This window comes from Oncorhynchus keta, unplaced genomic scaffold, assembly GCF_023373465.1.
Source record: "Oncorhynchus keta strain PuntledgeMale-10-30-2019 unplaced genomic scaffold, Oket_V2 Un_scaffold_16732_pilon_pilon, whole genome shotgun sequence".
Lineage (NCBI taxonomy): Eukaryota > Metazoa > Chordata > Actinopteri > Salmoniformes > Salmonidae > Oncorhynchus > Oncorhynchus keta.
Genome location: NW_026290813.1, coordinates 55,584 through 70,279, shown reverse-complemented (window position 1 = coordinate 70,279; position 14,696 = coordinate 55,584). Strand labels below are relative to the sequence as shown.

The 14,696-nt window shown below is 44.1% G+C and overlaps 1 protein-coding gene across 1 annotated transcript in view; it reads right to left on the bottom strand.

Moving 5' to 3' along the window:
* Window positions 1-14,696, bottom strand: part of LOC127927650 (contactin-5-like) — a 214,649-nt gene that overhangs the window by 181,458 nt on the left and 18,495 nt on the right. Inside the window, exon 2 of the mRNA XM_052514261.1 lies at window positions 8,995-9,118. Within this exon, the coding sequence (XP_052370221.1) occupies window positions 8,995-9,118 (124 nt within the window). The remainder of the gene's footprint in view (window positions 1-8,994; window positions 9,119-14,696) is intronic.

Sequence of the window (14,696 nt, the reverse complement as noted above, 5' to 3'; positions counted from 1 at the left end):
ACAGGTACAGGGTTAGAGACAGAGACAGAGTCATACCTGTATATAGGTACAGGGTTAGAGACAGAGACAGAGTCATACCTGTATACAGGTACAGGGTTAGAGACAGAGACAGAGTCATACCTGTATACAGGTACAGGGTTAGAGACAGAGTCATACCTGTATACAGGTACAGGGTTAGAGACAGAGACAGAGTCATACCTGTATACAGGTACAGGGTTAGAGACAGAGTCATACCTGTATACAGGTACAGGGTTAGAGACAGAGACAGAGTCATACCTGTATACAGGTACAGGGTTAGAGACAGAGACAGAGTCATACCTGTATACAGGTACAGGGTTAGAGACAGAGTCATACCTGTATACAGATACAGGGTTAGAGACAGAGTCATACCTGTATACAGGTACAGGGTTAGAGACAGAGACAGAGTCATACCTGTATACAGGTACAGGGTTAGAGACAGAGACATAGTCATACCTGTATACAGGTACAGGGTTAGAAACAGAGACAGAGTCATACCTGTATACAGGTACAGGGTTAGAGACAGAGTCATACCTGTATACAGATACAGGGTTAGAGACAGAGTCATACCTGTATACAGGTACAGGGTTAGAGACAGAGACAGAGTCATACCTGTATACAGGTACAGGGTTAGAGACAGAGACAGAGACATACCTTTATACAGGTACAGGGTTAGAGACAGAGTCATACCTGTATACAGATACAGGGTTAGAGACAGAGTCATACCTGTAACCAGGTACAGGGTTAGAGACAGAGACAGAGTCATACCTGTATACAGGTACAGGGTTAGAGACAGAGACATAGTCATACCTGTATACAGGTACAGGGTTAGAGACAGAGGCAGAGTCATACCTGTATACAGGTACAGGGTTAGAGACAGAGTCATACCTGTATACAGGTACAGGGTTAGAGACAGAGTCATACCTGTATACAGATACAAGGTTAGAGACAGAGTCATACCTGTATACAGGTACAGGGTTAGAGACATAGTCATACCTGTATACAGGTACAGGGTTAGAGACAGAGTCATACCTGTATACAGGTACAGGGTTAGATACAGAGACAGAGTCATACCTGTATACAGGTACAGGGTTAGAGACAGAGACAGAGTCATACCTGTATACAGGTACAGGGTTAGAGACAGAAACAGAGTCATACCTGTATACAGGTACAGGGTTAGAGACAGAGACAGAGTCATACCTGTATATAGGTACAGGGTTAGAGACAGAGACAGAGTCATACCTGTATACAGGTACAGGGTTAGAGACAGAGACAGAGTCATACCTGTATACAGGTACAGGGTTAGAGACAGAGTCATACCTGTATACAGGTACAGGGTTAGAGACAGAGACAGAGTCATACCTGTATACAGGTACAGGGTTAGAGACAGAGTCATACCTGTATACAGGTACAGGGTTAGAGACAGAGACAGAGTCATACCTGTATACAGGTACAGGGTTAGAGACAGAGACAGAGTCATACCTGTATACAGGTACAGGGTTAGAGACATAGTCATACCTGTATACAGGTACAGGGTTAGAGACAGAGTCATACCTGTATACAGGTACAGGGTTAGAGACAGAGACAGAGTCATACCTGTATACAGGTACAGGGTTAGAGACAGAGACAGAGTCATACCTGTATACAGGTACAGGGTTAGAGACAGAGTCATACCTGTATACAGGTACAGGGTTAGAGACAGAGACAGAGTCATACCTGTATACAGGTACAGGGTTAGAGACAGAGACATACCTGTATACAGGTACAGGGTTAGAGACAGAGACAGAGTCATACCTGTATACAGGTACAGGGTTAGAGACAGAGACAGAGTCATACCTGTATACAGGTACAGGGTTAGAGACAGAGTCATACCTGTATACAGGTACAGGGTTAGAGACAGAGACAGAGTCATACCTGTATACAGGTACAGGGTTAGAGACAGAGTCATACCTGTATACAGGTAAAGGGTTAGAGACAGAGTCATACCTGTATACAGGTACAGGGTTAGAGACAGAGACAGAGTCATACCTGTATACAGGTACAGGGTTAGAGACAGAGTCATACCTGTATACAGATACAGGGTTAGAGACAGAGTCATACCTGTATACAGGTACAGGGTTAGAGACAGAGACAGAGTCATACCTGTATACAGGTACAGGGTTAGAGACAGAGTCATACCTGTATACAGGTACAGGGTTAGAGACAGAGACAGAGTCATACCTGTATACAGGTACAGGGTTAGAGACAGAGTCATACCTGTATACAGGTACAGGGTTAGAGACAGAGACAGAGTCATACATGTATACAGGTACAGGGTTAGAGACAGAGACAGAGACATACCTGTATACAGGTACAGGGTTAGAGACAGAGACAGAGTCATACCTGTATACAGGTACAGGGTTAGAGACAGAGACAGAGTCATACCTGTATACAGGTACAGGGTTAGAGACAGAGTCATACCTGTATACAGGTACAGGGTTAGAGACAGAGACAGAGTCATACCTGTATACAGGTACAGGGTTAGAGACAGAGACAGAGTCATACCTGTATACAGGTACAGGGTTAGAGACAGGGTCATACCTGTATACAGGTACAGGGTTAGAGACAGAGACAGAGTCATACCTGTATACAGGTACAGGGTTAGAGACAGAGACAGAGTCATACCTGTATACAGGTACAGGTTTAGAGACAGAGTCATACCTGTATACAGGTACAGGGTTAGAGACAGAGACAGAGTCATACCTGTATATAGGTACAGGGTTAGAGACAGAGACAGAGTCATACCTGTATACAGGTACAGGGTTAGAGACAGAGACAGAGTCATACCTGTATACAGGTACAGGGTTAGAGACAGAGTCATACCTGTATACAGATACAGGGTTAGAGACAGAGTCATACCTGTATACAGGTACAGGGTTAGAGACAGAGACAGAGTCATACCTGTATACAGGTACAGGGTTAGAGACAGAGTCATACCTGTATACAGGTACAGGGTTAGAGACAGAGTCATACCTGTATACAGGTACAGGGTTAGAGACAGAGACAGAGTCATACCTGTATACAGGTACAGGGTTAGAGACAGAGACAGAGTCATACCTGTATACAGGTACAGGGTTAGAGACAGAGACAGAGTCATACCTGTATACAGGTACAGGGTTAGAGACAGAGTCATACCTGTATACAGGTACAGGGTTAGAGACAGAGACAGAGTCATACCTGTATACAGGTACAGGGTTAGAGACAGAGACAGAGTCATACCTGTATACAGGTACAGGGTTAGAGACAGAGTCATACCTGTATACAGGTACAGGGTTAGAGACAGAGACAGAGTCATACCTGTATACAGGTACAGGGTTAGAGACAGAGACAGAGTCATACCTGTATACAGGTACAGGGTTAGAGACAGAGTCATACCTGTATACAGATACAGGGTTAGAGACAGAGTCATACCTGTATACAGGTACAGGGTTAGAGACAGAGACAGAGTCATACCTGTATACAGGTACAGGGTTAGAGACAGAGACATAGTCATACCTGTATACAGGTACAGGGTTAGAAACAGAGACAGAGTCATACCTGTATACAGGTACAGGGTTAGAGACAGAGTCATACCTGTATACAGATACAGGGTTAGAGACAGAGTCATACCTGTATACAGGTACAGGGTTAGAGACAGAGACAGAGTCATACCTGTATACAGGTACAGGGTTAGAGACAGAGACAGAGACATACCTGTATACAGGTACAGGGTTAGAGACAGAGTCATACCTGTATACAGATACAGGGTTAGAGACAGAGTCATACCTGTAACCAGGTACAGGGTTAGAGACAGAGACAGAGTCATACCTGTATACAGGTACAGGGTTAGAGACAGAGACATAGTCATACCTGTATACAGGTACAGGGTTAGAGACAGAGGCAGAGTCATACCTGTATACAGGTACAGGGTTAGAGACAGAGTCATACCTGTATACAGGTACAGGGTTAGAGACAGAGTCATACCTGTATACAGATACAGGGTTAGAGACAGAGTCATACCTGTATACAGGTACAGGGTTAGAGACATAGTCATACCTGTATACAGGTACAGGGTTAGAGACAGAGTCATACCTGTATACAGGTACAGGGTTAGATACAGAGACAGAGTCATACCTGTATACAGGTACAGGGTTAGAGACAGAGACAGAGTCATACCTGTATACAGGTACAGGGTTAGAGACAGAGACAGAGTCATACCTGTATACAGGTACAGGGTTAGAGACAGAGACAGAGTCATACCTGTATATAGGTACAGGGTTAGAGACAGAGACAGAGTCATACCTGTATACAGGTACAGGGTTAGAGACAGAGACAGAGTCATACCTGTATACAGGTACAGGGTTAGAGACAGAGTCATACCTGTATACAGGTACAGGGTTAGAGACAGAGACAGAGTCATACCTGTATACAGGTACAGGGTTAGAGACAGAGTCATACCTGTATACAGGTACAGGGTTAGAGACAGAGACAGAGTCATACCTGTATACAGGTACAGGGTTAGAGACAGAGACAGAGTCATACCTGTATACAGGTACAGGGTTAGAGACAGAGTCATACCTGTATACAGATACAGGGTTAGAGACAGAGTCATACCTGTATACAGGTACAGGGTTAGAGACAGAGACAGAGTCATACCTGTATACAGGTACAGGGTTAGAGACAGAGACATAGTCATACCTGTATACAGGTACAGGGTTAGAAACAGAGACAGAGTCATACCTGTATACAGGTACAGGGTTAGAGACAGAGTCATACCTGTATACAGATACAGGGTTAGAGACAGAGTCATACCTGTATACAGGTACAGGGTTAGAGACAGAGACAGAGTCATACCTGTATACAGGTACAGGGTTAGAGACAGAGACAGAGACATACCTGTATACAGGTACAGGGTTAGAGACAGAGTCATACCTGTATACAGATACAGGGTTAGAGACAGAGTCATACCTGTAACCAGGTACAGGGTTAGAGACAGAGACAGAGTCATACCTGTATACAGGTACAGGGTTAGAGACAGAGACATAGTCATACCTGTATACAGGTACAGGGTTAGAGACAGAGGCAGAGTCATACCTGTATACAGGTACAGGGTTAGAGACAGAGTCATACCTGTATACAGATACAGGGTTAGAGACAGAGTCATACCTGTATACATGTACAGGGTTAGAGACAGAGACAGAGTCATACCTGTATACAGGTACAGGGTTAGAGACAGAGTCATACCTGTATACAGATACAGGGTTAGAGACAGAGTCATACCTGTATACAGGTACAGGGTTAGAGACATAGTCATACCTGTATACAGGTACAGGGTTAGAGACAGAGACAGAGTCATACCTGTATACAGGTACAGGGTTAGAGACAGAGACATACCTGTATACAGGTACAGGGTTAGAGACAGAGACAGAGTCATACCTGTATACAGGTACAGGGTTAGAGACAGAGACATACCTGTATACAGGTACAGGGTTAGAGACAGAGACAGAGTCATACCTGTATACAGGTACAGGGTTAGAGACAGAGACATACCTGTATACAGGTACAGGGTTAGAGACAGAGACAGAGTCATACCTGTATACAGGTACAGGGTTAGAGACAGAGACAGAATCATACCTGTATACAGGTACAGGGTTAGAGACAGAGACAGAGTCATACCTGTATACAGGTACAGGGTTAGAGACAGAGATAGAGTCATACCTGTATACAGGTACAGGGTTAGAGACAGAGACAGAGTCATACCTGTATACAGGTACAGGGTTAGAGACAGAGACAGAGTCATACCTGTATACAGGTACAGGGTTAGAGACAGAGACAGAGTCATACCTGTATACAGGTACAGGGTTAGAGACAGAGTCATACCTGTATACAGGTACAGGGTTAGAGACAGAGACAGAGTCATACCTGTATACAGGTACAGGGTTAGAGACAGAGACAGAGTCATAGCTGTATACAGGTACAGGGTTAGAGACAGAGACAGAGTCATACCTGTATACAGGTACAGGGTTAGAGACATAGTCATACCTGTATACAGGTACAGGGTTAGAGACAGAGTCATACCTGTATACAGGTACAGGGTTAGAGACAGAGTCATACCTGTATACAGGTACAGGGTTAGAGACAGAGACAGAGTCATACCTGTATACAGGTACAGGGTTAGAGACAGAGACAGAGTCATACCTGTATACAGGTACAGGGTTAGAGACAGAGTCATACCTGTATACAGGTACAGGGTTAGAGACAGAGACAGAGTCATACCTGTATACAGGTACAGGGTTAGAGACAGAGTCATACCTGTATACAGGTACAGGGTTAGAGACAGAGACAGAGTCATACCTGTATATAGGTACAGGGTTAGAGACAGAGTCATACCTGTATACAGGTACAGGGTTAGAGACAGAGACAGAGTCATACCTGTATACAGGTACAGGGTTAGAGACAGAGTCATACCTGTATACAGGTACAGGGTTAGAGACAGAGACAGAGTCATACCTGTATACAGGTACAGGGTTAGAGACAGAGACAGAGTCATACCTGTATACAGGTACAGGGTTAGAGACAGAGTCATACCTGTATACAGATACAGGGTTAGAGACAGAGTCATACCTGTATACAGGTACAGGGTTAGAGACAGAGACAGAGTCATACCTGTATACAGGTACAGGGTTAGAGACAGAGTCATACCTGTATACAGGTACAGGGTTAGAGACAGAGACAGAGTCATACCTGTATACAGGTACAGGGTTAGAGACAGAGTCATACCTGTATACAGGTACAGGGTTAGAGACAGAGACAGAGTCATACCTGTATACAGGTACAGGGTTAGAGACAGAGACAGAGACATACCTGTATACAGGTACAGGGTTAGAGACAGAGACAGAGTCATACCTGTATACAGGTACAGGGTTAGAGACAGAGACAGAGTCATACCTGTATACAGGTACAGGGTTAGAGACAGAGTCATACCTGTATACAGGTACAGGGTTAGAGACAGAGACAGAGTCATACCTGTATACAGGTACAGGGTTAGAGACAGAGACAGAGTCATACCTGTATACAGGTACAGGGTTAGAGACAGAGTCATACCTGTATACAGGTACAGGGTTAGAGACAGAGACAGAGTCATACCTGTATACAGGTACAGGGTTAGAGACAGAGTCATACCTGTATACAGGTACAGGGTTAGAGACAGAGACAGAGTCATACCTGTATACAGGTACAGGTTTAGAGACAGAGTCATACCTGTATACAGGTACAGGGTTAGAGACAGAGACAGAGTCATACCTGTATATAGGTACAGGGTTAGAGACAGAGACAGAGTCATACCTGTATACAGGTACAGGGTTAGAGACAGAGACAGAGTCATACCTGTATACAGGTACAGGGTTAGAGACAGAGTCATACCTGTATACAGATACAGGGTTAGAGACAGAGTCATACCTGTATACAGGTACAGGGTTAGAGACAGAGACAGAGTCATACCTGTATACAGGTACAGGGTTAGAGACAGAGTCATACCTGTATACAGGTACAGGGTTAGAGACAGAGACAGAGTCATACCTGTATACAGGTACAGGGTTAGAGACAGAGTCATACCTGTATACAGGTACAGGGTTAGAGACAGAGACAGAGTCATACCTGTATACAGGTACAGGGTTAGAGACAGAGACAGAGTCATACCTGTATACAGGTACAGGGTTAGAGACAGAGACAGAGTCATACCTGTATACAGGTACAGGGTTAGAGACAGAGACAGAGTCATACCTGTATACAGGTACAGGGTTAGAGACAGAGACAGAGTCATACCTGTATACAGGTACAGGGTTAGAGACAGAGTCATACCTGTATACAGGTACAGGGTTAGAGACAGAGACAGAGTCATACCTGTATACAGGTACAGGGTTAGAGACAGAGTCATACCTGTATACAGGTACAGGGTTAGAGACAGAGTCATACCTGTATACAGGTACAGGGTTAGAGACAGAGACAGAGTCATACCTGTATACAGGTACAGGGTTAGAGACAGAGTCATACCTGTATACAGGTACAGGGTTAGAGACAGAGACAGAGTCATACCTGTATACAGGTACAGGGTTAGAGACAGAGTCATACCTGTATACAGGTACAGGTTTAGAGACAGAGTCATACCTGTATACAGGTACAGAGTTAGAGACATAGTCATACCTGTATACAGGTACAGGGTTAGAGACAGAGACAGAGTCATACCTGTATACAGGTACAGGGTTAGAGACAGAGACATACCTGTATACAGGTACAGGGTTAGAGACAGAGACAGAGTCATACCTGTATACAGGTACAGGGTTAGAGACAGAGACATACCTGTATACAGGTACAGGGTTAGAGACAGAGACAGAGTCATACCTGTATACAGGTACAGGGTTAGAGACAGAGACAGAGTCATACCTGTATACAGGTACAGGGTTAGAGACAGAGTCATACCTGTATACAGGTACAGGGTTAGATACAGAGATAGAGTCATACCTGTATACAGGTACAGGGTTAGAGACAGAGACAGAGTCATACCTGTATACAGGTACAGGTTTAGAGACAGAGACAGAGTCATACCTGTATACAGGTACAGGGTTAGAGACAGAGACAGAGTCATACCTGTATACAGGTACAGGGTTAGAGACAGAGACAGAGACATACCTGTATACAGGTACAGGGTTAGAGACAGAGTCATACCTGTATACAGGTACAGGTTTAGAGACAGAGTCATACCTGTATACAGGTACAGGGTTAGAGACAGAGACAGAGTCATACCTGTATACAGGTACAGGGTTAGAGACAGAGACAGAGACATACCTGTATACAGGTACAGGTTTAGAGACAGAGTCATACCTGTATACAGGTACAGGGTTAGAGACAGAGACAGAGTCATACCTGTATACAGGTACAGGGTTAGAGACAGAGACATACCTGTATACAGGTACAGGATTGCCTCTGGCTTCACAGCTCATCATCACTTTCTTCTCCTCAGAGTGCAACGGAAAGATGGCGTCATCTGGTTCCTGGACAAACACTGGCCCAAACTCTTCACTCTCTAAAACACGGAGAAGACAGAAGAGTTTGAGGGAGATACACACGTTGAAGAAGGTCGCCACCGAAACGTCTGAGGGTTTTAGGAGTTACACCAACACTACATAATTCAGTGTTAAATCAGATGATTTTAGAGAGAGTTACAACACTACATAATTCAGTGTTAAATCAGATGATTTTAGAGAGAGTTACAACACTACATAATTCAGTGTTAAATCAGATGATTTTAGAAGAAGTTACAACACTACATAATTCAGTATTCAATCAGATGATTTTAGAAGAAGTTACAACACTACATAATTCAGTGTTACTTCAGATGATTTTATAGGGAGTTACAACAGTACTGAATTATTCTATTACCAGAGATAGACGTGGTGTCGCTAACTGAGCAATGGGCTGATATTCCGATTCTGAACGGAGAACATCACCTTCCTACATTATCTCACCCTATTCCTGACATAGTGCACTACTTTTGAACAGGTCATCTCTGTTTGAATTTCTACCTTACTCTAATTTTCCTGATTTGAGGGCAAACTCACCACTGTTTTTCCTTCTACTTCCAGCTCAATATGAATCAGCTCAATATGAATCAGCTCAATATGAATCAGCTCAATATGAATCAGCTCAATACGAATCAGCTCAATATGAATCAGCTCAATACGAATCAGCTCAATATGAATCAGCTCTATTTGAATCAGCTCAATACGAATCAGCTCAATATGAATCAGCTCAATACGAATCAGCTCAATATGAATCAGCTCTATTTGAATCAGCTCAATACGAATCAGCTCAATACGAATCAGCTCAATATGAATCAGCTCAATATGAATCAGCTCAATATGAATCAGCTCAATATGAATCAGCTCAACATGGAACCAAAAATCTAAAATTTGGACTCACCAGACCAAAGGACAGATTTCCACCAGTCTAATGTCCATTGTCCAAGTTTCTTTTCAACCTTTATTTAGCTAGGCAAGTCAGTTAAGAACAAAATCTTATTTTACAATGACGGCCTACTCCGGCCAAACCCACCCCTACCTCTGGCGGGGTTGGGCCAACTGTGTGCCGCCCTATGGGACTCCCAATCATGGACGCTTGTGATACAGCCCGGGAACAAGCCAGGGTCTGTAGTGACGCCTCTAGCACTGAGATACAGTGCCTTAGACAGCTGCGCCACTCAGAAGCCTGGCCCATCCAAGTATCTTCTTCTTATTGGTTTCTATGCAGCAATTCGACCATGAAGACCTTATTCACTCCTCTGAACAGTGTCTGTTGCAATTTCTGATGCTAGTAACTCTAATGAACTTATCCTCTGCAGCAGAGGTACTCTAGGTCTTTCTTTCCTGTGGCGGTCCTCATGAGAGCAAGTTTCATCAAAGCGCTTGATGGTTCTTGCAACTGCACAAAAGTTCTTGACATTTGGCGTATTGACTGACCTTCATGTCTTAAAGTAATGATGGACTGTCGTTTCTCTTTGCTTATTTGAGTTGTTCTTGCCATAATATAGACTTGGTCTTTTACCAAATAGGGCGATCTTTTGTACACCACTCCTACTTCTTCAGAACACAACTAATTGGCTGAAACGCATTAAGAAGGAAGGAAATTTGTTTAACACTTTTTTGGTCACCACATGATTCCATAATGTGTTATTTCATAGTCCTGATGTCTTCACTATTAATCTACAATGTAGAAAATAGTACAAATAAAGAAAAACCCTTTAATGAGTAGGTGTGTCCAAACTTTTGACTGGTGCTGTATATTATACTACCTGGTACTGTATATTATACTACCTGGTACTGTATATTATACTACCTGGTACTGTATATTATACTACCTGGTACTGTATATTATACTACCTGGTACTGTATATTATACTACCTGGTACTGTACATAAAGTGTAATACTGGGATGCAAAATCAAAATATTGCACGTTTCAACTCTATTTCCAATACGGTACAGGTGGTCTTCTTTTTTTAAAGCCCATAATCATGTGTCTGAGGTTTAAACTTTGGATTCAAAGTAGATTTGTTTAAGACTACCAATAATCACTCTGTGTGACCCTGATTTAGCCCACCGCAATAAAAAGAAGGGTCTTCTGACAAAAATGGCCTTGGTTTTTGTCACTCGGAGGACATGTCATCTCAGCAGCCTGTTGTCAGTGCAGATCCATGAGGGAAATACAAGTCTCACTAGAGTTATACATCAGTCAGGAGAATAGATCAATAAAGGAAAAGGAAGATCCATCTAACTGTCCTCTGCTCAATCTAACTGTCCTCTGCTCAATCTAACTGTCCTCTGCTCAATCTAACTGTCCTCTGCTCAATCTAACCGTCCTCTGCTCAATCTAACCGTCCTCTGCTCAATCTAACCGTCCTCTGCTCAATCTAACCGTCCTCTGCTCAATCTAACTGTCCTCTGCTCAATCTAACTGTCCTCTGCTCAATCTAACTGTCCTCTGCTCAATCTAACCGTCCTCTGCTCAATCTAACCGTCCTCTGCTCAATCTAACCGTCCTCTGCTCAATCTAACCGTCCTCTGCTCAATCTAACCGTCCTCTGCTCAATCTAACCGTCCTCTGCTCAATCTAACCGTCCTCTGCTCAATCTAACCGTCCTCTGCTCAATCTAACCGTCCTCTGCTCAATCTAACCGTCCTCTGCTCAATCTAACCGTCTTCTGCTCAATCTAACCGTCTTCTGCTCAATCTAACTGTCCTCTGCTCAATCTAACTGTCCTCTGCTCAATCTAACTGTCCTCTGCTCAATCTAACTGTCTTCTGCTCAATCTAACTGTCTTCTGCTCAATCTAACTGTCTTCTGCTCAATCTAACTGTCCTCTGCTCAATCTAACTGTCCTCTGCTCAATCTAACTGTCTTCTGCTCAATCTAACTGTCTTCTGCTCAATCTAACTGTCTTCTGCTCAATCTAACTGTCTTCTGCTCAATCTAACTGTCTTCTGCTCAATCTAACTGTCTTCTGCTCAATCTAACTGTCCTCTGCTCAATCTAACTGTCCTCTGCTCAATCTAACTGTCCTCTGCTCAATCTAACTGTCCTCTGCTCAATCTAACTGTCTTCTGCTCAATCTAACTGTCTTCTGCTCAATCTAACTGTCCTCTGCTCAATCTAACTGTCCTCTGCTCAATCTAACTGTCCTCTGCTCAATCTAACCGTCCTCTGCTCAATCTAACTGTCCTCTGCTCAATCTAACTGTCCTCTACTCAATCTAACCGTCCTCTACTCAATCTAACCGTCCTCTGCTCAATCTAACCGTCCTCTGCTCAATCTAACCGTCCTCTTACCAATCTAACCGTCCTCTGCTCAATCTAACCGTCCTCTGCTCAATCTAACCGTCCTCTTCTCAATCTAACCGTCCTCTGCTCAATCTAACCGTCTTCTGCTCAATCTAACTGTCCTCTGCTCAATCTAACTGTCCTCTGCTCAATCTAACTGTCCTCTGCTCAATCTAACCTTCCTCTGCTCAATCTAACTGTCCTCTGCTCAATCTAACTGTCCTCTGCTCAATCTAACTGTCCTCTGCTCAATCTAACTGTCCTCTGCTCAATCTAACTGTCCTCTGCTCAATCTAACTGTCCTCTGCTCAATCTAACTGTCCTCTGCTCAATCTAACCGTCCTCTGCTCAATCTAACTGTCCTCTGCTCAATCTAACCGTCCTCTGCTCAATCTAACCGTCCTCTGCTCAATCTAACTGTCCTCTGCTCAATCTAACCGTCCTCTGCTCAATCTAACTGTCCTCTGCTCAATCTATCTGTCCTCTGCTCAATCTATCTGTCCTCTGCTCAATCTAACTGTCCTCTGCTCAATCTAACTGTCCTCTGCTCAATCTAACCTTCCTCTGCTCAATCTAACTGTCCTCTGCTCAATCTAACCGTCCTCTGCTCAATCTAACCGTCCTCTGCTCAATCTAACCGTCCTCTGCTCAATCTAACCGTCCACTGCTCAATCTAACCGTCCACTGCTCAATCTAACCGTCCACTGCTCAATCTAACCGTCCACTGCTCAATCTAACCGTCTTCTGCTCAATCTAACCGACCTCTGCTCAATCTAACTGTCCTCTGCTCAATCTAACTGTCCTCTGCTCAATCTAACTGTCCTCTGCTCAATCTAACTGTCATCTGCTCAATCTAACCGTCCTCTGCTCAATCTATCAACAGCCAGGGAATCTAAATCCTGTCGTACATCAGGTCAGGGTGATGGTGTTATCAACAGCCAGGGAATCTAAATCCTGTCGTACATCAGGTAAGGGTGACGGTGTTAACAACAGCCAGGGAATCTAAATCCTGTCGTACATCAGGTCAGGGTGACGGTGTTAACAACAGCCAGGGAATCTAAATCCTGTCGTACATCAGGTCAGGGTGACGGTGTTAACAACAGCCAGGGAATCTAAATCATGTCGTACATCAGGTCAGGGTGACGGTGTTAACAACAGCCAGGGAATCTAAATCCTGTCGTACATCAGGTCAGGGTGACGGTGTTATCAACAGCCAGGGAATCTAAATCCTGTCGTACATCAGGTAAGGGTGACGGTGTTATCAACAGCCAGGGAATCTAAATCCTGTCGTACATCAGGTCAGGGTGACGGTGTTAACAACAGCCAGGGAATCTAAATCCTGTCGTACATCAGGTCAGGGTGACGGTGTTATCAACAGCCAGGGAATCTAAATCCTGTCGTACATCAGGTCAGGGTGACGGTGTTAACAACAGCCAGGGAATCTAAATCCTGTCGTACATCAGGTCAGGGTGACAGTGTTAACAACAGCCAGGGAATCTAAATCCTGTCGTACATCAGGTCAGGGTGACGGTGTTAACAACAGCCAGGGAATCTAAATCCTGTCGTACATCAGGTAAGGGTGACGGTGTTATCAACAGCCAGGGAATCTAAATCCTGTCGTACATCAGGTCAGGGTGACGGTGTTAACAACAGCCAGGGAATCTAAATCCTGTCGTACATCAGGTCAGGGTGACGGTGTTATCAACAGCCAGGGAATCTAAATCCTGTCGTACATCAGGTAAGGGTGACGGTGTTATCAACAGCCAGGGAATCTAAATCCTGTCGTACATCAGGTCAGGGTGACGGTGTTAACAACAGCCAGGGAATCTAAATCCTGTCGTACATCAGGTCAGGGTGACGGTGTTATCAACAGCCAGGGAATCTAAATCCTGTCGTACATCAGGTCAGGGTGACGGTGTTAACAACAGCCAGGGAATCTAAATCCTGTCGTACATCAGGTCAGGGTGACAGTGTTAACAACAGCCAGGGAATCTAAATCCTGTCGTACATCAGGTCAGGGTGACGGTGTTAACAACAGCCAGGGAATCTAAATCCTGTCGTACATCAGGTAAGGGTGACGGTGTTATCAACAGCCAGGGAATCTAAATCCTGTCGTACATCAGGTCAGGGTGACAGTGTTAACAACAGTCAGGGAATCTAAATCCTGTCGTACATCAGGTCAGGGTGACGGTGTTAACAACAGCCAGGGAATCTAAATCCTGTCGTACATCAGGTAAGGGTGACGGTGTTATCAACAGCCAGGGAATCTAAATCCTGTCGTACATCAGGTC